This window comes from Nesoenas mayeri (genome assembly GCF_963082525.1).
Source record: "Nesoenas mayeri genome assembly, chromosome: 3".
In the NCBI taxonomy this organism is placed as follows: Eukaryota; Metazoa; Chordata; class Aves; order Columbiformes; family Columbidae; genus Nesoenas; species Nesoenas mayeri.
Window position 1 is genome coordinate 7,282,541 of NC_137544.1, and position 27,563 is coordinate 7,310,103.

General features: G+C 40.8%; 1 protein-coding gene across 2 annotated transcripts in view; it reads right to left on the reverse strand.

Moving 5' to 3' along the window:
* PTCHD4 (patched domain containing 4) overlaps nucleotides 1–27,563 on the reverse strand; it is a gene marked incomplete at both ends in the record, with an annotated part of 87,562 nt that overhangs the window by 48,515 nt on the left and 11,484 nt on the right. For both annotated transcript variants that reach the window (XM_080342936.1, XM_080342935.1), the window contains one exon: nucleotides 12,580–13,060. In XM_080342936.1, the coding sequence (XP_080199062.1) occupies nucleotides 12,580–13,060 (481 nt within the window). The remainder of the gene's footprint in view (nucleotides 1–12,579; nucleotides 13,061–27,563) is intronic.

Below are 27,563 nucleotides of genomic sequence, written 5' to 3' on the forward strand. Positions count from 1 at the left end.
AAAAATTAAAGTTAGCTGAAATGATTCTTGTCTGCAGAGCTTCAGATCTAAGATATCCTAAGATGGAGACTTCGCAGTCACAAGAAGTTGGATTCAATGACCTAAAGCTTCTTTTGAATTTCACCTATTACTCAATATACAAAACTAAACAGAGGGGTATTAAGCCAAAATTTATCATCCTGAAACATGTTATCTTTGTTTTGTCATGTAAAGATAAACCAATCCTCTTCATGAGAAACAAAAATAATTCTTAACAACTTCATTTTTAAATTAGCTTGTAAGATACTTGCAATATGACCCATAGATTTCATTTGCCTATGTAAGTTATCAGCAGGTCAGTAATAGATTTACACACACTGTTAAGGGAAAAGTTATGGAAAAATGTGATCTGCGGGTTAAAAAAAAACCAAACAAACCTATTTTTACAAGTGTTTATGATCATTTCACTTTTTCATACTAATGCCAGGTCAAACAATCCTTCCTAAAAGTTAAAAAACCTTGCAATATGTTCCCATGAAAGGCAGTAAGTGGGACATTTGTGTCACTGATGAATGAAACTAAAGATATTACTTTCTTTTAAAATAAACATGGAAAAAACTCCAAGGAAAATTTATCAAGGAAAATTTAGCTGAAACAAAAAGTTCCATAAAGAATGCATAATTTGATGTGTGTTTTGCAATACAGTGTAAGGTCCTGAGGAAGTGGTATGACAGGGTTGAGTAAAAGAGGTCACAAAAGACAAGCAAAGGTCTCCTGGAGCACTGACAATGTTCTTCCAATTTAAAAGTTGGCAAAATATCTTTTCCAACGTGTGAATAAAACTCCTGAATGGATGAGGTTTAATGATTTAATGCTGTGAAAGCTGAATAACGACTGTTTACCACTTATAAGGTTTTTACTTTTATACTGTATGTAAGGAAAATTGATTGACATTTTTGCTTTGTTTTGCCCAATGTTCTATGTTTGTATATGCATTTGGGTTTGTTTGTCTGTCCTTGACCACCGATTGCTTTAGTACCTCCTGAGAAATTTTTTAAAATTGTGACAGAGCAGAAGAGATTTTGATCACAATAAATTTCTGCTTTTTTTTAATGTTCTGTAAAAAGAGTCTATTACTTTACCCTGTGGGAAAGAGTAAGTATATTAGAGGTCAAAATCCACGTAGGAGAGATGTTTTGAGACTTGCTTCATTAGCTGCATTGTTCAGAGCTTGACTTCTAATAACCTAGGAAAGAGGTAGAACATCTGTATCTATGATTAGTAAAGCCTTCTCTCCCTCAACATCCTACCAAGGTTATTCAATTTAAATCAGGCTAACTGCATGATAAAGTTCTCACTGTTTCTTGGCTCTGATGGGAGAGATGGTGAAAGCCCATGCAAGGGATTACAAAAGTCACTTAGCTGTACTTTTTCAGAGAGCTGAAGACTAGGTTAGTACTACAGCTCTCAGTCCTAAAAGTTGTGCCTTGAAGATGACTGGCAGTGTGGTGGGAGGAATATTTGCACTGTTATTGTTGCCTTTTCTTTTTTGTATAGCCCCAGTGTCACACCTCTGGTAATGCTTTCAGTAATGTAGTTAGCATCTCTCCTGTGGGGTGTTTTCCTATTTTAGCTGTCCCCATGAGAAGATTGTGCATTAGAAGGGTTTTGCGGTTGCTCTTCGCACAGTTTCTTATTGCTGTGGTATCAACTCTAAGCACAAACAGACTTTTTGTTCCCAGGTCTCTCTGTCTAGTTTCAGAAGGTTTAAATTGCCCTAACTGGAAACTTTGTGCTAAACTGTTCTAAGTTACTATAGGAGGACAAAAGCTTTCCCTGCTCTGCACTCAGTGTGCAGAACACCTCTCCACCTTCACCTTCTCCAACTCTGTATCCTCCCTGAAGGATAATTTCCCAACAGTAACCATAAAAATATCAACTAGAAACTTAAAGAAACACAGAAAAGTTCACCTGCTAGGGTGTCACTGGATGTGCCATAATCTACCCTTTGATCTTCTTTATAAAGCAATGTAAGTGCTCCCTCTACTAGATTATACCTCTGGTTTCTGATTTTATGTAAAGTTTGAAAAATGATACAGTACTGATTTGTTTCACAGCTATGCTAGCAAGATATTTTCCTTCATATCCTTCATATCATCAGCAACGGAGTTCATAACACCAGGAAAACCTACAGCATCCAAAATTTCTGTAGCAGATCTGCATTTGAATATGGCTTGGGATTTATAGGTTGGGCAGGTATATCAGGCTGTAAAAAGATGCTTTTCTTCCTTGAACTTTAAGAACAGAGTATGAGGAAAAGATTCCCTGCTGTTGAAATACTACAGGAAATTACAATGACAACTTGCCAAGACACAGCTGCATATTCTCAGGGAATGCAGAATGCTTTTAGAAACTGCTGAGCCACATAATGGGACTATTGCATTCACCAGTGAAATACAGTCATGTCTGGGCAAAAACCAGCAGCTGTTCAGCAGAGCACCACCTATATAGCACTTTGAGCCTGGCAGTGGTCATCAACCCTGTATCTAACTTGTATGTCAGGAGGAATTTGAAGAAGGTAGAAATGTAATTATCCCCCATGAAATTCAGCCAAGATAATGAGGACAGTATACCCACTCTTGCAGAAAATAAATAAATAAATAAATAAATAAATAAAATAAATAAATAAATTAAAGAGTATCTACAGTGATCCAAAGTTGCAAAGCCTGAGTTTTTCTGTCTCATTTATTTGGTGGTACCACTTGCAGTCCTGTGCTGACATCTGTTGCTGGTGGAGCTCTTACTACCACTTTGAGCATCCAAAATATCCTCATCTTGCAGTCCAACAAGTGTGGATGAAACATGACCTGCTTCACCACATCCAGCAGGACTAATACATGGAAAGCCTCAGCTGTAATACCTGAGTATACCTTTGTCTGAAGGCCAGTAGCGTGGAGTTATGTGAATGACACAGGAGATACTTGTTGAACAATGGAGGCTTATGCTAACATTTAATGGAATTATAGAATCATAGAATAGTTTGGGTTGGAAGGGACCTTCAAATCTCAAATCTAGTCCAACCCCCTGCAACGAGCAGGGACATCTTCAACTAGATCAGGTTGCTCAGAGCACCATCCAGCCTGACCTTGAACGTCTCCACGGATGGGGCATCCACCACCTCTCTGGCAACATGTGGCAATATTTTACCACCCTCATTGTAAAAATTTTCTTCCTCATGTCTAGCCTGATTTGTTACTACTCATGGAGCAGTGAGTCTGGAGCCAATGCAGGTTCAGCATACTGTGTGTTACTGAAGGCAATTTTCTTGAGAAGGAGAAGTCACTTAATTGGAAACAATTGAAGTAAAAAAAGGAAATGGAAACGGAAAGTTGTCAGGCACTGATAAAGATAATAGCTGAAACATTGTGGCAAAACGGGTTCATCCAGCCACAGGAGGTGATACATTCATAGGGTGAATAGGGTGAATTGTGATTTACATATCAACGACAAGCTAAGGAGCGACAGCCCAGGCCAGCTGGCCCATACAGGAGGTGGGGGATGTGCCGGAGGACTCACAGCTCCACCTTCTAATACACCCAGCATGGCACATAGGGAAAAGCTGAGACCCTTCAACATGGCCCGAGACTTGTCTTTGTCTTTTGCAATCACCCCTTCCCCCCAGACTTTTCTCTCTTGCACAATAACACCTCCACAAAAGACCAAAAGTTATACAGGCAGGCAACCCAGAGGGCTATAAAGGCCCACCTTGTGCAAGCTTTGGCAGCGCCCACCCACCATCCTGAGGACCTCTGCCCACCAGTCTCACCACATGAACTGAACACGACACCAGAGGATGCCACACATCGCTGGACCTGAGACTGCAAACTCCATCACATGTAGAGCAGAGCCGTAAGGATGGTGAAATCTTTCTTTCTCTGTTCTTTCTTTCCCATACTTCTATCTTTTTGTTTTCCCTTTTATAAGTAACGTAGTAATATAAGATTTACAGCCCTGCATATGCCGCAAAATTTTTATGTTTACCAGTTGAACCTACAATAATGTAAACCCTTCTGCCACCGAATCATGTACCATTTGGGCCAAATCTGAAAAATAAAAGCCTTTTGTTTGTGGACCTTAAGTACCGTGTGTACTGTTTTCCAACCAAAGGGGACCCACGAACCTGAATCACTTCTCCCCCAACTCATACCTGAGGGAGGGACATGATAAAGGTTGAAACTGAATTATTCAAATCTCAGCTGGCTAGTGGTTGCACAAAAGATGACATAATTTAAATAATATTGAGTGGGGTCTATTGTATTTTCAGTAGACTCTTTAAGCTTTTAATTCTATGCAAAGTTTTTGACATTGCAGATGAATATAGCAGATAAATACTGATTTGGAACATTTGGGCAAATATTATACTGAGTTCTATATTCTGTTCCTAGTTATTCAAGGGGAAATTATCAGACTGAAAGACTACCTATGTGAAAATTTCTTTACAAGTGAGATTTTTTTGTGTCTGTTTTTTAACTGGACTTCTGAGCATGGTCATTAATTTTTATACTTCTTCCTTACTGTTATGTTTTAATGTTGCAATAATATTCAAAATACTGAACATATTTTAGCTAGCTGTGTAAAAATCCAGCTATTTCTGAACTTTTGAGTCACAACCGTATCTTGAAACAGTGAGTTCCAGGGGTTATTTGCACACAAAGTGTATTCTAGGAGAAAGTAAATGCATTTGCTGCCTTTCATTTTTTGCTTAAAAAACAGAGGCACAAACTTGGATTTCCCTGCAGGGGAACCAGGTACATGAGGACAGCAGTGTGCTTGACAGAGCATGGAATCATTCACTCTATTCTTCCTCAGGTAGCAGAGCTCACCTTTGCTGCCCAGCAGTAAAAAAAGGACAATGCAAGATTGAATTTTTCCACCACACACCAAACAGCATAGGACACATCTTTCTGAAGCTCAGTCTATCCCACATCTGCTCTTTTCTGAAGATCCGCAGTGCTCCAGCAGAGACCAGAAGCCACCATCAGTCCTCCCCTGTGGATGGAGTTCACAGAAATGTGTGAACTACAGTGAAAAATCTAGGGAAAAAGGAATCTAGTAGGAAATCATATCCAAGCTGAAGTATGCACAGCTCTACATATAAAATATCCTAAAAGTATTTGCAAATATACAGCTACTGTGAATCATTACACTCCACAGTCAGGCCAGACAGAATCTAAAGTTATAGGCATAAGCTGCAGCAGTGAAAATATTAAGAAATATCTTTATAAATGTATGGCTGTTTAAGCACTGGAACAAGCTGTCGAGGGAGGTTATGGAACCGCTAGCAATGGTGCTATTCAAGGCTGGATTTGACATTGCCCTATTAGGGATGATATATATGGAGCTAAATCATTTCTGCCATGATGCAGCTCCTTTCCAGCCCTAATGAGCCAAACGTAAATGTGATGTGCATTGATACATACTAAGTACAAGGAATGAAACTCCTGCTAAATTAGATCAACACGCAGAAAAGGTGCATCCAATAAAGAACCTTAAATAATTCAGTCATTGGAATGAGCACTGCCATGAAAGGGTAGAAAAATGAAAGCAAGAGGAGTTCAGAGAAATGTGTGAGGCATCTAAAAAAGAAACATCCTTTACTATGTGAACAGAATTTGTGTATTGATTCAGAGTACTAAACAGGCACTTTTGAGGGCAAAAGAAAATCATTCCTTCTAGCCTTTGACTTTTTAGCTCAAAACCTGCTCTCTCCTCCTATGAAACCACTTTTTTCCAAAGGACTGCAGAAATACTTGCAGCAAATTAGAAGCAGCTCAACTCAAAGCTACAAGTCTGTTAGCTGCAGATGGAGAGCTGAGGAAGCTGGAATAATGATAATAATAATAATAATAATAATAATAATAATAGACAACTGTATTTGGAGACTTCACTTGGAACAAATGGGTTGAGTTCCCGCTAGAGTCAGAAGGAGGATGAATTTAGCTGAATGTTCTCATGTAACAAACCCAGCCAACATCTTTTGTATTTGGTCTGTCATTATGGAGGGTCTGGTATTGATGGTTTGTGTTTGGACAGTGGTCCAAAGATAAATGCTTTGACCTGACCTAAGCCTCAGAATCACTGACCAGCAGACCCACCTCCTGGGGTGGAGCAATTGCCTTATGGGGTGATGACATTTGAGGTGATAAAAGACCTTCTGCTAAGTCCGTACAGGAAGAGGTAGAATTCAATGTGTAAGGGATTCAAGTCAGTTTAGGCATATATCTGCATATGCATACATAAGTATATATTATCTGAGATCTTATGTATATAATCCTAGGTGTTAAAGCCTAAGCAGTCACCATAGCTTTTTCAGAGGTGGATAGGATGTTCCAGAGATTAGCACAGCTCATCCCAAGTATGTACTAAGTGGTGGTCCAAATGACTTTGGAGCTACCTATTTGTTTCTATTGGCTACAAAGCAAATTGAAATTGCATCACTTCAGTTAAGGGAGGAACATTTCACACAGCTGAAATTCGGTGCTAAAAACCCTGTTGTTAGGACTGAGGCTGGCTGTGCTGTTGCTGTATCCCTTTCTGCCAGGTGTGGGAAGGCCCAAAGGACCCTTGTGGAGATATTATCATCTTGCCTCTGTTTCAGGGTATGAGGGACCACCTCAGTTCTGCCACCTCTCCCTAACCATGATAGCTCCAGGGCACAGCCGTAGGGCCACACTGCATGGTGCAGGTATAGCAGGGCATCCCAAACAGACTTGGGTTTTCTACTCAAAATCCAGGAAAGACTGTTTGTGGGAGGGTTGTGCCTTCCTAAGGAAATGAAAAAAAAACAACAAAAAAACACCACCAACACCACCACAAACAAAAAAACAAACCAACAAATAAAACCCCAAACAAACAACCAAAAAATCCAAACCAACCAACAAACAAACAAACAACAACAAGAAACCCCCATTTTTCTGCAACTGGGAACAGACTTGGTAGGAAGTATATACCAAGTTATGGGGAAATCAACCTTACAGATATGGAGTATGTCTGAAGCCATTAATATAAATTATTTATCTTATCTACCTATCCAAATAGGTAATTTTAAACATTTTTATACCTTTCCATTTTTTTTTCTCCTGCTGTCACATGTACTGTGTTTGTTTGTTTGTTTGTTTGTTATTACCATTTCCTATTGTAAAATTCAGGAACAGATATTTTCTAGTTAAGGACAAGGTATTTCCAAATCCTTAATGATCTGCTGCGTGGGTGGGGACATGAACTGCTACAACATATAAAATGACAGATTCTCTGTATTTCTAAGGCATGGAGTGACAGGGCTTTATGTCAATAGGTCTCTTTGGTCCAAGAGGTCAGTTTCTTGTTCCTCATAAAGATAGGAGATGATCATATAACATGAAATTCATATGGGACTTGCTTTACTGCTGCATCAAAAGGACGAAACCAAAGTCAGAGTCACTCCTGAAATATTTCTAAGTTGCAGTTGTAATCAGAAAGTCCATTGCATGAAGCAAAGGCTAGAAACACTGTAATACTTCATGTACAAGTAAACCAGCAATTGTATGCACTTTAGCATTTTCATTTGTATTCTGAGGTTTAAAAAATTTTTTTCCTCCTCTGCAATAGGATTTTTTTCTGTAATTTTCCACAACTCTACCACTAATGGTAATACTGTGACATTTCAAATTTACTTAAAGGTGATGACCAGCCATTATTTTAACTGCCATCCAAAAGCGGTTAAATGGCTTCTGTCTGAAATGCTAATAACTGCCTGGAGTCTTGTCTTCTTTTGCCTTGATTCCTTCTTCGATTTGAATAGCTCAGGGGAAGGGATAACTGGGAATTTTAACAGAAAAACTCTGCACTGTAAGTACAGTCTTTGCCATCCATCTTGCGCTCTTACATCAGGCATGGGGTTACTGCTGGAAAGAGGTAGCTTATTGCTTCTTAAAGTTTTTGTATCACTTTACTGCACCTCTACTAACAGTATTGTTATTGGTAGTAGTAGTGATAGTAGTGCAATGTGTTGTAGGACATCCATTGAGCCTAGTGTTCTCTAAAGACTCCATAAGAAATAGCTGTTCCCACAATCTTATGGTCTTCATAGTCTGAACTTACAAAGGGTGGGAAATATTTCTTACAACCCCTCACAAGGAATCCAGCTTTCTAAAAACACATACACTTCATAATACAAAAAGGATAATTGCACTCTAATTACACTGTAGTTATATTTTTAACCTAAGATTTCCATTAATATATATAATGAGGTACTTCATGGACTGCCCAGAATAATTACGGTGTAAAATGACACAATGAATACACCTGCATTTAAAAATATACAGATACTCAGCTCTAAGTTAAATCATTATCTCTCTGATGTCTGTTTCCTGTGCATTAAAAAGCAAATCATGGGAGCAATAATATCTCAATTATGTAGTTAACTTCTGGTTATATTAATTAGTGATGATTAGTCATGGGAAACCATAATTATGTCACGTACATAACATCACTTTGAAACTGCATTGTGAATCCAAACACAAAAGGCAGATGTGAAGATCTAACCAGGTCCATTTCCAACATCTAGGACAAACCTGAAGCTCAATGGTTTGACTATCTTTTCTCTGAAACACATCCAATGGTGATAGCTCTGCTGGTGTCAAACTTGCAGAAGAAACTTCAGTTTGCATTTGTCCCAGAAGAGAAATGCAAGGTAGAACTGTCCCATATTCTGATTTGACATGGTGGTTACTAAAACCCAACTCAAAAAAAAAAGGAGACAAACAAAACATCTAGGTCCGGTTCAGTTCCTAAAGCAGGAAGCCCTGAAACTAAAGCAGCATCTCTTCTCTAACTTGCCACTTTTAGCTGGTTGACTGGGGTATGAACAACTGAAAATCAGCACCTCTTGCTCTTGTTTGCAGGAGATTCTAGCAGGCAGAGTATTGTTAGCACACAGCCTTTCTGAAGAGATGCTCCTCACTGACTCCAAAAATGCAGTGGTAGACACTGTACTGGGGAAACTGGTTTTCCTGAGGCAGCTGTCTGAGAAGACTTGTCATATTGGGTAGAGAGAGTAAGAGCAAGCAGGATTTTCCACCACTGTCCTGATGCTTAACTTAAGGCTGAAGTTTCTCACCTTCAAGGATAAAGAACACAAAAGCCAGTCTGAGTTTAAACTCTTTCCCCGGTACATCAGAGATACTTTTTATCCCAGCAGACCTTTACCTCTCAGCAGGACTACAGCCAATAATTAATGTGCAGGTCATTCAGTCCAAATTTAGAAAAATATTAAACATTTCACTATTATATAGGCTTCTATCACCTACTGAAAGTCGCAGAAGCTCTGCACTGGAATAGGAATTACGGACCTAAACATTTGTACAAGTCCAGGGTTATTCCTGTCATTGAGATGGCAGCATCCTGCCACCTCTGCAGGAAAGAAGACGAGTGCAGAGGAACATCACAAAATTTCCATTAAAATTAGTCCTTTGAAAAGTGAATGTCAGAAGAAACTGCATATTTTTGACCAAAAAAAGTATACTTTAAATGAACGCTTTGGAAATATCAGGCTGAAATGTTCCAAAGTTAGGAGTTGCCAGAATTAGGGTTGCCTGTGTATTCTGTGTAGCATTTCACTTGCAGGCACTTTATGGCTATTATGCCTGGTTTGTGCCCTTTGCTTTTTGTTTGTTTCTTTGTTTCTTTGTTTATTTGTTTTGTTTTGTTTTGTTTTTAATCTAAGCAACCTGACTTTGAAAGACTGACTTGCAAATCTGGCATTTGTAATTCTGGGAAACCATTGCACAATTGTTCATTTATAATTGCTCAGTTATTGATCTATTGTTTGAATTTGCTGTGCTAGCAGCTAGGGATGCTGGTACAACATGGGCCACAGTTACTTATTGCCCGATAAAATTAACAGCCTTGGGGTCTTCAATGAATCTACTCTGATGGTTAAACCAGGTTCAATAGAAAATCTTGCCCTGTGAGGACCTGAGTTCTGTGGGGCCCGGGGCACATCATGGACAGAATGAGGTGTCATTAGGTGACACTGTTGTGCAAGGGACTAAAGGCATGTGGCACTTTGCAGGATGCAACCCAGTATTACTTGGGTAAGACAGGCTTCCTGTCTTTTAGTTCACCAAACTGCAAAATTGTTGCTTAATATTTACCAGCAGCAGTTCCTAGGCATTGCAAGCTGTTGTTTAATATTTTCAATTCAATCTGAGATTCCTGAGTGAAATTTCTGTAGAAGGATTACTTAAATGTTTTCCTTTTCAACCTGAAGTTCACTCAATATAATGTTACAGAAGTAATTCTTGCAAATATCTCACTTCAAGAGAGGTGTTTTTTGGTTTGGTTTTGGTTTGGTTTTTGTTTAGTCGGTTTGTTTTGTTTTTTTGTTTTGTTTTGTTTTTGTTTTTTTCTTTTGCTCTTGGCAGTGACTGTGACAAAAATGACAGCGCAAAACACAACAGAAAGTTATAAACCATACTTTTCTTCGGACAGCAAACAAACTCCTGGTTTCCCAGCATCCTCAATGGGAAACTGAACCACTGGGAAAAACTCCCACCCTTGTCTCATCCTGGGGCTGCAACGTACGTATATATTGAGTGCAATGATACTGTCTTTTCAATTGATGCCCCTGGTCTATACAGATGCTGATGCTGTTGAGCTCAGCCTAAAGGTGAGCTTCACCTACAGGCATTATTTGGTCTTCCTTGGGAGTGACAAATTTGGGACCTGTCAAGCAAAGATGGGTCACCCTTCTCTACAGCTGTCTAAAAAGGCACACCACCAGAGGAATAAAAAAATGAAGGAAGGTGCTTTTCATCACTTCAGTGTTTTTTTTTAATCTTTAGTAAAAGTTGCTGCACAAGCAAGGCAGCACCATTTGGCCCCACTCTTTGATACACACCTCCCGGTAACTAACAAATAGGTTGCCATGAGCCTTGCCTTCCCCACTGTCATCCTTTCCTCCATTGTGCCATGCAGATCTCTTTTTCCCAAGTCCTCATTCAGGTGAGGATCCATCCCTGTCACAACCTGGCACATTCTCTGCTCCTCCTGTTGGCCTCTTCTCCCTCTCCGCACTTTCTTTCCAGCAAACCCACTTACACTGCAGAGCTCTGCATGGTGTCTCAAGAGCTGGCATGGGGCAGCCCATGCCAGGGGCCATTGTCACAATTTAACAGTGCAAATAATCGAATTAGAGGCTTTGGCACAGTTTTGTTTACCAGTATTAATGAGATTGAACCAATCATGCAGTTCCTTGGGTTGTTTTTCCTCATGCCTCCCTTTCCATTCTGGAATCTCAACTGTCCACTCCATTCCCCTCCTTCCCACCTCAGTCAGCTGCTCAAGAGATGCTGGGTGCAGGACTCATTAGGCCACCGCTCAGTCCCCTTGGTCAGTAACATGGATGCATTAACAGGGAGAAACAAAACAGGGGGCTTTTCTTGAGGGGAAGAGCAAGCAAATGTAGTTTTTGGGGGGTTGAGAGTTTTCAGATAAAAAAAAAAAGACCCTTCTCCAAACCTCGACTCTAGTTTGTGGCTTTGCATATCTAGTTATCTCTCACCGTAGCACAGGACTTGGGCTTGAGTACCAGAAGCATGAATGGAATTTAAGAAATTCACTGTAAAGATACAGAGTTCTGTCCACAGGTAAGGCTTCCTGCCATCACAAAAATTTTTGGGTTGCCACTACTGAGATTTTGCCTAGAGTAATTGCTGGGACTGAAACTCATGGTACAACGAAACTCTGACAAACTTGGATGTGATAGAATCGAACAACGCTGCCTCAGCAAGCCACTGTGGGCACATTCCCCTCTCCCTTTCCAACATACCTTTCCAGCAAACTCATTAACCATTCAGATGCACTAAAATGCTTGGAACAGAAATGAGGAGAGAAGGGATGAAAACAATTCTTCTGCTAAAAGAGCTGAGTTTTGTATTTTTTCTTTGTCTGCACCTTCCCCCCAAAGGAAATCTCTGCAGCTCATCTGGGACTTCACAAACCAAGGGATTATGCGCTACAGATACTGACAGGCTCCTTTGCTTACAGCCTGGCAAACACCACAACAGTAATCTCCTCTCTGAGATAAAGTCCATCAATCTTATTCTTACACCAAGCCGTTCCCCTTTGCCTCTCAGACAAAGCTGGAAGAGCAGCTCTCCTCAGAAGGATTCTAAAATCTTTCCTTCTGCTGAGCCCTCCTACTTTAACTTATTCTTTTGACTGGCCTCCCATCAAAGACAGGTCAACACATATCCATTTTCTGTGCTGAGCTGACTAGTTTTCAATAACAATTTCTCCTTCGTTTTGTAACAGAGATCAATAAAACTGCTCCTTTCTCATATTGGCTGAGATTCCAGCAACGTCATTTGCTCCTTATTGTTGCTACTGCTTTGTTTTGTTTCCTTTTTTTTTTTTTGGCAAGGCACAGATCAATTTAACAAGATAAAAACAACTTAGACTTTCACTCAAGGTAAAATCTGCACTTTATAACCCAAGATGTAATTTACAATCCTGTCATTAAGCTCTGTTAATCCTATTATTATGAAGATAAATAATTACCCATAGCGAAGAAAGGGATTCCCAACAGAGTAGAATTATATTTTCCATCAGTAATGAAAAATATCCCTGCCGCAGTGACACTGGAAATACAGATAGTGAGTACTCCCAAGAGTCCCAGGAAAGGTTTGCTACGCAGGCAGTCCTTCATGGAGCTCGAGAGGGTAGCAGTCAGGAGAATCAGCATGAGGCTCACCAAAATCTTGCCCCTGGCCAAGAGACTGGTCTGGTGGAAGTCCTTCCAGAGGCTAAAGGATGCTAGTGAGTAGAGCTGCAGATCTTGGTGATCCAGCTGCATCTTGTGCATCAGTTTACAGAATTCACTCTCCCATTTCTCCCCAATGAGGTCCTGGGTGACAGAGCCATACGTTTGGAGGTAGTAAGTGATTTGGATGGCTCTGGCTGATTTGACTCTCTGGTCCTTGCTGTTTGGCACTTCCATGACCCCTCCGAGCTGGTGGCCAATAAAACTGCTCCTGCCATCCTGGGAGGGAAAGTAAAAAAGATGAGCATGTGGTTATCCTGTGTAAGATGTGATCACAGTGATACTGTACGACTCCACCTTCCTTCCACAGACATGCCAAGACCTAACTCAAAGGCCACTGCAGTCAACAGGAGTCATGTCATTCACTTCAGTGGGCTTTGGGACCCATCCCTTTTCCTTGCCACAACTCTGTTTCTTACTCATTACAGAATCATTTTCAGTTCTATGCTGCAGTTCAGGGACTGCCCAGATACTCATTGTGGTCACAGATGTTTGAGAACTAAAATGAAACATGCAAGCTCCTTGCCCTACAAGAGAGGGTCACTTCCCCACATTTTAACTGAGACAGACAACAACAAATCTCCAATTACTGAATTAAAAAATATTTGAGACGAAGAATCGATTTCTGGAAGATTTGTGATTTCCCAACACTTTGGAAATGCTTTTAAAAAGTTGGAAATATGCAGTCTGGTTCCTCAGCACACAGATGTAAATGTAGATGTATCCGCAAAGTTTAACACTTACTCTGGCTCCAGAAAAGTATAATTCAAATCATACTTTTTGGAGTGTTTATTTGAGATTTCATGGGTTTGTAATGAGTGACATAGGAAGAGAATCTACCTTACACCTCAATTTAGCCAGTTTTTTTATATATATATTTCAAGAATAAAAACCATATTCTGGTCTCACTTATTTCAGTGTATACTAGGACATAAAAAACTCCATGACAATCAGTAAAGGACATATCAGGTGCACTCAGGATCAGCCCCTGTCTATTTACAAGACTCTTTTTTTCTTTTTTTCTGTAGAGTTATCTGGTCCCATTTAGATATGGTGGGTTGGTTTTGTTGTGTTTTTTTTGGTTGGTTGGTTGGTTGGTTGGTTTGTTTGTTTGTTTGATTTGTTTTGTGGTATGGTTTGGTTTCGTTTGTTTTTTTGTAAGACAAGTTTATTAATAAAGATCCTGTAAGGAAGGTCCTTGCTTTTAAGCTGCTTGTTATTCTAGTTCTCTATAATAACTGCAATGTGCCCCTTTCAAGACAGGAGAAGCCTGAGTGGATTTAGAAGATCAGACCCAGTTGCAAAGTGAGGAAGAAGACTCCAGTAGATTGAACAAAAATGTCCTAGCATAAGTAATCTCTTTGATCAAAAAACTCTAAACCCAGGGATTAAATGTCTGTTGCATACCACATAATGTTTCTTTCTTTTTTTTTCCTGTAAATTAGATTATAAGTTTTCAGATGTCTTTCCTCTTGTATTTAATAAAAGCACAAAATTCTCAAGCCAGTTAGTATAGAAAACATCTTGCAGCAGGGAGTTCACATGAGATAATGCTCTTTGCCTAGATGCGTTATGGAATGAGCTGACTGACAGCCTGAATTTGGGTGACGTTCTGACCTATATACACACATGCAAGCAGTCATATGCAAAAGGCCAGAAGCATTTGGGGGAGACATTTTTAACATCTTCAACATCTGACATTAACCATTTCTAGAAACACCTGTGCTGCATGCAGGTCGTCATCTGAAATTACCAGACCTGTTTGCCTTAATGATTCCCATCCTAAGGAAAAATCAATGAAGCAAGGTACCCAGCTTTATGAAACATAAATGTCTTCCAGCATTTCTACTCATACAGCACATAAATATCAGAAATTGAGAGACACCGCTGAAAATGTTTTATATATTCCTCTTGCCTTGTCTCTGATATGTAATGGAGGAAATCCTCCCACTGGGAAATTTCTGCCTATACCTGCTTTCATGGCAGGAGCTCACACCATCTCCGGCATTTGCCTGCCACAGCCCAGGGAACGTGACAAAGTGCTTTTCAGAAGTTCATTTTTTCCTTATTCCCAGTTGTTATTTCCTATTGAAATAATGGCTTCTGGCAAGGTATGCTGGCACAAACTACACAAAAGGTGATTTGCAGTTTAATGCCAGCTTCTCAAATCACCTGAAGCCTCATTGCAAATGTCATATAAGCAGAGACAGCTAGCACTGAGGGGCAGCTGGTGCAGTTTGAGCTCCAAAAAAGTCCTCGTGTCTAGCATTTCATGTTAGAATCCTACTTTATTTCATTATTTCTATTTATTTTTTTTTTTCTAAGGAGGCGTCATTCATACCCAACACTCACACACTCACAAAAGGTAAATTTCCAGTCTGATAATTAAGGTTTGAGCAATGCAGTCTCTGCTCACATGGGAAGCAACTTTGTGGTTAAAAATTCCTTTTGGCACTGCTTTGAAATATTAGGGAGAAATGTTATATTTTCTTCGTATATATGCAGTGTTGACATTCAAAGGTTTTCAGCCACTGCAGGATACTTTAGCAGCACAGCTCCAAACTCAGACAATGGACTGTAATTCAGGATTCATTGATTCACTGTGCTGCAAGGTTATGGGAAACTTTGCGATGACCATCTGCCTTCCTCTGCGTAAGGTGCACTGAACAACGGCAACATTTCAAAAGAGGCAACAGAGCAGGCACAAATAAATCATGTTCCCCCGTATCTCTCATGAAACAGAAGATAACGGCTATTTGTTACACTGATGTACAATAGAGCATCCAGCTCATATGTCAGCAAAATAAAGAGCGAGCTTTCGGATGGAATTGAGGAAATCAGAGATGCTGAATTGTTTTGAGGTCATTTTGTCCATCTCCTCCCTTCCAAAGGCAGATTGCGTCCTATTTACGCAAGGGTTTTGCCTTTGCTGCATTTATAGCATGCAAACATGAACCTGCCACCAGGGCATTTGGGAAAATGTCCTTTTCTAATACAGCTCACATGCTGGCTTGGCCAAATGCTCCAAGTGAGATAAAGGTTCTGTTGTGCTAAGCAAAGCTCACAGACATGGTGACAATCTCAGCAAGTAAGACAGAAGAAAGATGGGGAAAAATACTGCCTTTCATCCAATTTTACAGGTGGAGACTGAGGTGTGGGAAAATGAAGACCCAATGCTGTCAAATATGACTTCCAAACATTTCCTAGAGGCCTCCAAACCAGGGGCCTAATTACCTCCTGGTGTCTCATGGGCACTTGAGGGGAGTTATTCAGCACCTCAAGTTCTCTGTTGTCTTACAGGACCATCTTGGTGAAAGAAGAAAGCATGGATGGTTCAGCTCCTGTTCTAAGCCTAAGGTTTGTGAAACAAAAGGAGGACACAGTGACTTGTAGAAATGAGGCCTTAAGACCAGGCAGGTTTTGAACAAGGTTCCTCATTCTGCCTAGTTCTTCAATAAAAAAAAACCCACTTAATTATTGCGTCCTTCCTGGTGTATGCCTACACGATGCCATTTTCAATTTCATAACAATAGTTGCATGTCTCAGACTACAGATCCCTTGTACATTTTACCTGCATATGTCGCTATTCTCCGATCCTACATGCAGAAAAACAAATTCAAAAATAGAATAACAATACTTATTGGTCATAAACCATTTTATACCTGTGTGTTTCCAGAGCTTCTACAACACAAGATGGTAACTGTCTTTAGCAAGGTTACTAGCACGGCAGAAAACTAAATTTCAGATTCCCAGGCTATGTCTATATGTCTTTCTCTCTCTCTCTCTTTTTTTTTCTTTTAATATCTAGTGAAAACTTCACAGTGTCTATTCTCCCAGAGGACAAAAAGGGCCATCATCCATTCTGATGGCAGTTGACTCTCTCCAGACCTGACCATCTTTAAAAATGACATGAAATATAGATCACATAGATCACTTGCTGAGGCATGTGATATTTGATCTTAAACAGAGGACAAGAAAAGTATTTTTGCTTTGATGCATACTGTTAAATTGTGCCACCTGCATTTATTCAGACCTGGCCTTGCACGTACCATTCAACAATAAAAATCATTAATAGTGAATGGATGGATGCAGAATAAATCCCTACCATATCTCAGGCTAGCAACTTGTCTGTCAAGGATGCTTGAACCCTTAATAGTCTAAAAAGATGTGTAAATGGCACGGGGATATTTGGCTTGCTCCAGAGGTGAGTGCAGGACCTCTCAGGTTAAACAAAACCAGCTGTTTCTACTGAGATAAATACCTTTTGCTGGTGCTAACACAGGCATAGACACTCCCTGCATGCAGCCCAAAGGGATGTTAGCAATACTCCTTTACTATTACATTACATTGGAACTTTTTGGTTTCCTTAATATTTTCAGTGTGGCTTCTGAAATTCTGACCCCCATCCCTGGGTCCCATGTGGTCACTGCCTGCTGCCACCCCAGCCCTGGGCAGGTCACCTCCTCGTCCATGCTTTGAATGGCATCAGCCTCCACTGACTTCCTTTCATAGGAAAAATAGAGGGTTTCCTGTATTTTTTATTTGGCATGTCTACTGCCTTCACAGATTCCTGCTCAGTGGAGGTTAAGGCTGCTGAGAGGACCAAAAGTCATTTCAGATCCCTGGCAACAAGGGGAGCCCCTGTACCCTACTGCCAGATCACTCTCTTTCAAGTACATTTGCAGAACCTTTGCCAGCAAATTGATCTCTGTTTTTATTTTTCTTGAACTGCTACCTCTTATTAACTGAGGTGATGGATAATCATCAAGCTACATTCTAGAAAAGTCAGGATAAAGCATCCAATCCTGCTTAAACTCTGTTTTATCTTACAAGCTTAAACATGTTCAACAGAGGGCAACCAGGAATGTCTGCTGAAATATATTGTGTGATAAACATCCTAATGAGATCAATGCAGTTGTTTCTCCTCATGATAAGGACGTTCTAACTCTACCAAACCTAGGTCATAGAAAGTATTAGACTAAAATCCAGAGAAGTTAGAATGAGGTCAGTTGCTTTAGTTCACCTAAAGTTTTCAAGGTAAAATAGCACAAAAATCCCCTTTCTTCAACATGTTATTTTAGGTTTGACATATTTGGTTGCTTTTACCTCCCTCTAGCTCACTGTAAAACTTTGTAGGGAGATTTTTTCCTCCACAACTGAACTGATTTCTCTGTCCCTGTCTCTAGTATAGTTATCCATGAAAAGCTTATACCAATTGATCCTTGTTGCACAGCCACTGATTACCAACAGTTCCTGAAGCATCCCTTTCAAACGGTCGCATGTAATGCTGATTTACGTCAATGCAGCAGTTTTCCTGCCCTCAGAGCTGTGTAGATGCTCTTGCATACCCACCAGACTGCTTGCTGTGCTTGTCCCCATGCAGCTATTTTGTACAGCTCACTGATGGAGAGAAAGTCCAAGGCCAGTGAACTCTGAGGGTATCACATTAGAGCTAAAATTACACCTTGTCTGGCTGTGAACAGGAACACAGCAATGACCATGTGGTCTGTTCACTCAGTAAAAATAAAACGTATAAAAGTGGCCATGAGAAACTATCCAGGAAATAATCCTTTAGGTCTCTGCTGCAAAAGAGAGCAATTCAGTTATTTCCAGCTATCTGGCAATGCTGAGGTTCAACTTACCAGCTGGTCAAGCAAATTTGTTTTATAGTCACTGAGAAGAGTCATGCACATCCAAAGGATGATCCTCCCACCCCCAAGTATAGGTAAAAACCAGACTTTCCCTCTGCAGTTGCTTTACTCTCCCAGTTTACAGCAGAGGTACAAGATAACTTAAGGCTCAATCTTCTCTTTTGTTAGGTGAAAAAAGTCAGGAGATATTTACTCATCCTCAGTGGCAGAAGCAAACACAAAACTAGCTGACCTGTCTTGTTATCCCTGGCTCATATTTGCCCCTTCACAGACACATCCTACACGTTTATTACTGTACAGACCTTGACCCCCTTTAAGGGAAATCAAGGATTGCTGGTGTGATCTTTTGGTGCAGATGTGTACCCAGAACACCCCAAATTCAACCATAACTGTCTGGTACCTCTTTCTAATGAGTTTGATATCATGCTGAAGTCCAGACTCTTATTGTTTTGGGTTTCTAGTTTTTGATCAGAGAATTTGAAAAGAGACAAGACCAAGAGAAAGGTATTTCAAGAGAATTATATACTCTAGGATCAATGAGAATAAGAGAAATGTTCCTAACACAGATCTATTCCTTCCAAGTAAATCAAATTATGGAGGAATTCATAAGGGTACAATAGCAGAGTGTGATTGCAACTGGAGGCCTCTTCTGTGTGGAGGAGCTTCTGGTGCTGGACACACTGTATTTCTAAATGGTCCTTCCCACTTTGCTCCTTCAGTATCACCCCACCAGGTTTTCAGCTGTCTAAAGAGGGGAAGGCCAGAGATGGAAAGCAAAAAAAGGCTGCTCCTCCAGCTTTGCTTCCCCTGCACATCCCTCAGGAATAAAAGTACAAGATAAACCCTTGCAGACCAGCTCACTCCACACCAAACCTTCCCACCTAGACTATATTTCAGCTTTACACTGGACTGTATTTCACCTTTATATCCTTTTCAAGCCTTCTTTGTTCTATCTTAAGCTCTTCATTGCTCAGCTGACTCCTCCACTGTCAAGGTCAGATTCCCATTCGGTCCATATCAGATCCCAACCCAGTTCTTCTGTGAAAAGAGGAATGGATTTATTGCCCAGTTCATTCGCAGCACAGCTTTGTCCTCAGATGTCTTGAACTGCACCTGGCCACCCAAGGACACAATGGTATCCTTGAAGCTGCTGAGTAATACTCTGGTACCTGCAATTACACACATTCCCTTTGTGGGGAAGGGTATTGCTGGGAGATCATAGAATCATAGAATAGTTTGGGTTGGGAGGGACCTTCAAAGCTCATCTAGTCCAACCCTTGCCATGAGCAGGGACATCTTTATCCAGATCAGGTTGCTCAGAACCCCGTCCAGCCTGGCCTGGGATGTCTCCAGGGATGGGGCATCCACAACCTCTCTGGGCAATATCCAGATCTAGATGCAGGACTACAGAGTAGAGGGGCAGCAAATGAACTGGTGGCTGCACCCCAGGCTTGCAAGTTGGATCCAAGGATGAAGGGTGCAGATGGCTTTGGGTGCCCAGTGGCCCGGGGACTGTTGAAACTGGTGAGATGGCAGGAGAGGAAGCCCTGCAGCGGGTGGCTCAGTAAAACTTGCTGTTGGTGACATCGGTTCACTTTCCACAGGCGATTCATGTCAGTAGGACCTCTCAAGTTGTAGGTAAGCCTGGCTGTGTAAGTCTATCAGGTCAGGACTTAAAATACTCCTGTCCTTTTGTTTCCAGCAGGCACAGAGCCACAGCTCCCTCCTCACTTTATATTGTCCTTTGAGTTTGTGCTCTGCCTTGTCCAGAATCAAATCCCTTAAGACAGTCACCTTGGGCTCAGGCCTCTGCTTTTCACTGCCTGTCCCTGTCAGTGGAGCTTCCCTGGTATCACAGAGCAAAAAGTCAGACTGCAGGTAGCCCCTAAATCCTCCAGGATGAAGGATGATGTAAAAATAATCACTGCAGACCAGCACAGTTTCCATCTATGAAAGGGTTCTTGTCTGAGGGATGGCTGTGGACAAAATAAACAAGCAGGAAGTGTGCTTTGTGGGGGATTTATGTAGCAAGAAAGTGGTCAGTGATGCAAAAGTGGAGTTTGTTGTGAATGTGAAATAAAAGTGGGGTTATGGAGTGGAGTGCCCTGAAGTGACTGGAGGTGTGAGAAAGAAGGAGGCAGAGAGGAGAAAACACAGGTTGAGGGGTAATGGAGCAGCAGTTCTCCCAGAGACAGGACAGGAGAATGCAGGTGGGATCAAAGTTTCTCTGACATCCTCCTGCAAATAGCAGAGCAGTGTCTCCCGTCCCCTGTGCTGCCATGCCAGTGACAGCAGTTGAGCTCAGCCCTGCACTGCACTCCCTGCTTCAGACACCTCCCCATTCCTCTCCAGCCTCCCTCCTTCCCACCTCCCCATGGGGACCCAGGCAGAAGGTAGCATTGAGCAGAGAGGCAATAACTCAGAGCTGGGTTTAGATACCCTAAACTGATCCTCCACTCCAACAGAAGAATAGGAAAGCATTTTGACCCCAGAAGTCACACTTCAGGTTGGGTAGCACATTTTTTCTTCCTGCTCATGTCTATCATCTCCTCTTGGACACCTGGTTTGCAAGCCCTGCATGGCCAAACTGTGCTGGCCTAGATGTCTGTTCAAGGACCTGTACAGCGCAGGAGGGTTCAAGCCCCATCCCCAGCTCTGGGGGTCTCCCCAGTGTAACAGAGCAACATGCAAAGGGTGAGAGATGGGGGAAGAAGGAATGGGTGGCATGAATAACTCCAGCTCTGTCTCTGGCCTGGAAAGAAACAGGGATTTGGTTTACAGGTCAGTGTCTTCCTCTCACCATGTACAGGACCATGCCCTGATTACTGCAGATACTTGGCTGCATCCTCTTACCTGCACTATTTGCAGGTCAGTTCCTAACACAGTGGGTTGATTCATCTAACCAGGAGCTTTGTACTGAGGTGTGGTAATTTCCTCCCAAACTGTTTTTCTACTCCAGGACCTCCATGTTTCTTTACCAAGCACGACAACATTCATGTGTTTAATATTTTCAAATCCTGCTTTATGACAGACTTTTGCAAGGAGGTGTCACTTGGCTTTAGGAGGGGAAACCCAAGCTCCTGTACACCATGGTACAGTTCTGGTCTACCTGTGCAAACTGGGACTACATTGAATAGGTTTGCCCAGAGAAGTGGTAGATGCCCCATCCCTGGAGACATCCCAGACCAGGCTGGCTGGGGCTCTGAGCAACCTGAAATGGGTGAAGATGTCCCTGCTTATGGCAGAGGTTGGACTTGATGAGCTTTGAAGGTCCCTTCCAACCCAAACTGTTCTGTGATTCCATGAACATCTAGGTCTCTGCCAGTTGCTAAGCCATGAAGAACACCCAGGTCCAATTAAACAAAAGCTGAGTTTGGCTCCCTAGTGCAGTTATTGTTCATTTCAAAGGATTTTGTTTTGCCAAGGAGAAATATAGGAATGAATGGCTAAGGAGGCTGCAGTGCCCCAAGGGACATGCAGAAAACACCAATATTTGGATATATAGAATTTAACACTCACACATGCAGGCATGTGTGTGAAGAACACTTTTATCATCTTTCATATTTGGCAAAGTCTAAGAATCTATAATATGAATATTTTATATTAAAGAATACTCCATGGTTTCATCCACAGCTCAAACTCAGTGTCAAAAAATGTTCAAAGGAAAGGAAGACAATTATAAAGAGAGCAAGAAGACAAGAAATGCTTTCTCAGTGCAGGCTAATGGTCTATCTAGCACAATTTTCAGTCTCTGTGCATTTCTAAAGCATGACACACCAAGATAGTGTCCTCCATAACACGGCTAGAAGATGCCTTTGAGAGTTCCATAGTTATCATGGATTTTCCAGGTCTTTAACAAAAAAAAAAGTGAAATGGGCTCCTGGGAAGGGTGAGAAAGAATGTAGCTGTCCAATTTCTAATGAAATTCCTTCCCCAAATGCAGGAATTGGCAACAAAAATAAAATTGGCAACAAAGAGTAAGCAAGATTAATGAAATAAAGCCATCTTGTGCCATAGTGAAATCCAAGAGAATTCTGCTATTTCAAGAGGGTAATTTCTTTCTCCAAATGGGAGTAAACAGGATAATATTCCACCAGAATGCTTTCTGTCTCTTGTGAAGGTCTAATCTTATTTTTTTGTGAAGTCCATGGAGATAAAGTCTAAACAAGAACATAATTCCTAAAGTAAAAAAAAAAAAGAAAAAAGAGACAGCAGAAAACACTAAAAAATTAAGAAAACTCCCTTTCTTGTCTGCTTTCCATATCTAGAAAAGCAAAAAAGGCACAATACTGTTTGCAAAACTTCACCACACACTTCATTTGACCAAGCTGAAGGGTTTTGGGAAGACAAGAGTGGCATCGAATAATTGTCCCTAAAAGGACATCCTAAAAAGCTGTCACACATTTCCACTGACAGTTTTGTAGGCCTTCTCGCTTTGTGTGCATCCCATTGTGTATCTCTTCTAATTATTTTCCCTACACCACTTGAAGTCCAATACACACACAAGAAATAGGAAGAAAACCTGCCAGGAAGCAAAAGGAATTGGATTTGCCTGGTTTCATTACTCCATCTAAAGAAAATGTTAAAAAATAAACAGCAGAGAATAGGAAGTGAGAAGTAAAGCAAATCCACAGGAATCATTTAGGCTCTTACAATCTGAAATTTCAATAATGACACAGAAAAGGGTGTTTTTTTCTTTTTAAATTATGTTTCATGTTGGCAAACATCTTTTTAATTTTCTCTTGTCTCTGCTTTTCCTGGTTTCTCTGGGGACCAGCAGCCAAAGTACTGAAAGTCTATGATAATGTTTTATCAAAGGCAAGAAGTAAAGAAATAATGAAGAATCAGAGCCAAGCATGAATGTGGCAAGATTTGGGGGTTAACATAGTTTTGAGGTCAACTTCCAGATACGTAGTTCATAGGTTTAACTAAGCCCAGGCTTTGAATCCAAAGTTGTGCTATTCTCTTACTCCAAGTTCTATTCAGGAACTTAACAAGGCACTGTGTGGAGCAGATACAGTTAAGGACACTTAACACTTCCAGGTAGAAAGTCTTCCTTTTTAAGAGATAATTAATCAGTTTTCTTTGTGTGTGTGGTTGTGTGTTTTCTGTTTTTGTTTTTTTTTTCTTTTAAAATCTCAAACTTGGCATCATGAAACAATTTCTTTACCCTGAAACATCCCTCCCTGTCCTCCAGCACACACTGGTTTTTAATGAGTTTGGCCAATCATTAGCTGGAGAGAGCCAAAAAAATGTCTAGTTTCAAATGTATTTCCTTTTTTTTAATCATAACTTTGGACCAAAATCTAGAAAAGGGGAGTGGAAATGAGGCATTTAAGTAGGCTTGTATTTAAGCATTAAAATATAACTGAAGCTAGGGTTGTGGATCTGCATATGAGATGACTGACTCCCACTGAAGGTACTTTTGAAGTCAGTACATTCAAAGAGATTTTTCACACCCACATATGCAGGTAGTTTTTATATTTAGAAAATCTCGCTCAAGATCACCTCGTATCATGTGCCCTTCATGAATCTGATGTTCTTAGTAGTCCATAGAGATGAAGGTGATGACGTGTAATTCTCTAACAGATTTTCTTTAATTCTTATTCAAATCAAAAAGTAAAGCTCATGGCATCCTCTCCACTTTGGGCTTCTCATTGCCTCCTATCGCTGGAGAGCTCTCACACTGGAAGTTTGCTGACATAATGAGGGCCAGCTTTATTTTTTTAAGCCATACTCTATGGGAGAGGGTGTCTCGTGCTGTCTCAGATGGCCCACAGCACATTTGCAATGAAAAACAAGTGCTAAATAACAACGTACAGAAACCTGAAAATTCTACACCAGCCCAAATCCTTAATTGAGAGCTTGCAGGAGCTGCTAACAACTGCCACTGATCAAGCTCCATGTGCTGGGAGCAATTAATCTTTATGGAGCCTTTGTGCTGTGGTCTGGGAGGACCCACACGAGGTCCAGTGACAGGACCGGAGGGAATGGCAGGAAGATGTGCCAGGGGAGGTTTAGGTTGGATATTAAGAAAAGGTTCTTCACCCAGAGGGTGTTAGAGGATTGGAACAGGCTCCCCAGGGAGATGTCACAGCTTCAAGCCTGACAGTGTTCAAGAAGTAACTGGACAACACCCTCAGACACATGATGTGAACTGTGGCGTTGTCATGTGCAGGGACAGGAGCTGGACTCAATGATCCTTGTGGGTCCCTTCCAACTAAGGACATTACATCATTCTGATTCTATGATTCTATGAGGTACAGCAGATGCAGAGGTCTCAGTTCAGACCATTATCACTGCTCACCAGTGAGGTTTAGGCATGGCCCAGGACCCTGCTGTGCAAGGTGCTGTGCACATACAGCTAGAGAAGCTTCCCATGCTCCAAAGCTCTTCTCATCTGGAGTTTCATTAGTCTCTGTATTTCAGAGTACAAACTGGTGATGCTGCCAAAAGAGGAGCCCCTTCCCTCTCCTTCCTGAGCCTGCACCTCCTCCCTGCTAAGCTTGGGGAGCAGCAGTTCCTGTAGCATGTGGTGAACTGGATTGGAAAACTAATCCAGGTTTATGCAAACTCAATGGGTAGGAAAAAAAAGAAAAAACAAAAAAACCAAAAAAATATTTAATCCTCTCCTTGCTGCCAGCTGGCTCAGGGTTTCTTTAATTCCTGTGCTCAAAGCCCATAGTCCAGTGGTGGTGTCAGCTGTGCAACACCTCAATGGCTTCATCCCCAAGGTGGCTGTATTTCACAGCTGAGTATTTGTCCTTTTGTGCGAGTACACAGTTCCTATTAACTTCAAGCAGAGTTTCTGATTCGGATGTGCCTCTCCAGCCAGAACAGAACTCAAAACACGAAAAGTCAGGATTTAGACTCTGAGGTCCTGCCTAACCAGACTTGCCAGGTTAGAAATGCCAGGACTCTCAGGCTGCCTGATCAAGAAGAAGAGAAAAACAGGGCAGCCCTAGGGGGCAATTCTGATCTTAAATAGACTGAATATAATTCTTTGGGGTTTTAATCCTTCTAAAGCCCACAATGTCCTAAAACTTGATTTAAACACTTTCATTAAAATGCTTAATATAGGCTATATATGTTCTTAGATGTACATGTTAATTATTACATCTATTATTAAGAATGAGTTCAAGATACCAAATAAAATGAATATTTAGTTACTGTGTATAAGCACTTCTGAAGAAATACAGTATATTCATTGCAAACAATGATATTAACAATAATTACAACAACCACCACCTTTTCAGCTTATCTGAGATGTTTCCCTGCAAGACACCAAAACTTTTTTCCCCAGATAGACATTTTACAGTTACTTTAATGTAATACATGGGGTTTTGGTGGTGGTGTTTTTTTGTTTTTTGTGGTTTTCTAAAGGTTGTTCGAAGTCCCCTGGAATGCAAAGTGATTTTTCAATTCATGTTAGTATAACCTATCTGGAAAGGTTTTGGCTCTGGTAGAACAGAAAGGATTTGACTTCTAATTTTAAAACAAAAGTGCTACAGATGCTGGGACATTGTGGTATCTAGGCATCTTTGGATTTCAAACAAATAAATATTTAGGAGAAAATTCTGATAAAGTAAGCCAAAGTGTAATCAGATGGTAAAGCACCTCCAGATGATAGAACCTCAGCATTTGTTTTCCGCGTACTCTGCAAAATTTTAGTCTCCCTGCTGCAATAAAGTGCCAATATCTGACAATCTGTTTTGCAGGAGGATGGCATTTAATCCCATTTAATTCCTCAGATTAATGTATTTTAGTTCTATTGCAACAGTCTAATAATAATTTCCAAAAAGAATCTTTCAAAACCCTGCCAAAGATTTGGTGTGAGGCAAAGCTGCAATGAGCTTGAGAAGAAGCTGTGATTTTCCCCATGGAATTGTTACAGGAAGCTTTTTCTGATGTCAGTGCAAATGTAGATTATACCCTAGGTTATTCAGAAACACTTCATCTGACTTAAGGTTTTGCTATAAAGATCTTTAAAAGTAGCATATTCTCATGTTTATGAAAATGTCATAGACTTTTTTTTTCTTTTGGTGATTTGAAATGGAAGTATGGTGGGATTCAGGTCACCTAATTTTAACCCGTTGAAATGTGAATGCGTAATCTGAACATTCTTCCTCTTGCCCATGATGTCTCTGAGGGATTAATTCATCCCCACCTAATGCAGTTGTTTAGAAAAAGTGAAATGCATTGCTTCTGGAGGTTCACCCTTCTCTCCTCTGATTGCACACTGGGGCCAGTCTAGATTAGATGCCAAACATGAAAGAGTTCAAATGAGAAAAAAAACAGCCCGTCTTTGGTTGTTTTTGGGTTTTACCGTCATGACTTTCTGCATGAACACGCACAAATATCTACATCATGGGCCCTCTGTGGCAGGGCAGGGTCACAGCCTGGCTCTGCAGACCAGACCAGGTACCATCTGCTGCAGCAAATGGCCTGACATTGTGGACATTTGTTAAGAAGATGAGAAGAAATGGCCTGACTCCACAATCCATTTCACAAACATCAGCAGACTGTTCCTGATTTGGTCTGCCATCACACTCAAGTTGGATAGAAAATATTATAAATGATCCAGCTGAATATTTTTTATTCCTACTTGAGCTTTAAGACTGTCTGCTACAAGAACTTTTCCCTGGCACAATCAGAATATAATTAAAGAATGACAAAATTAAACAGGGACAAAATTGAGCCAATTTGTGACTTTAGGTGTATGAGGCTATTCAAATTTGAAGTGCTGGGGAACAATCAGATGATGCACAATATGGCAAAACAACTTCAAGGTTAGCCCAACCAAAATCCACACAGCCAGCACAAAACTCCAAAAGAAGACTGATTTCACTCTAGAAAGATAACAAAAGTACCAAAGCAAAGCAACAATCTATCAAGGCTTCACTGACTATTTAACACATCATCTACAGCCTTCAAAGCACTGTTCAAACTCAACATATGGAGCTCTCTTTGTCCTGCAGAACTTGATCTGCAAGAAGGTGAAGAATGAAGGACAACACTGAATAGCAAAATGTCCGTACCTGCAAAGCAGTATCAGAGTCAGAAATAAAACT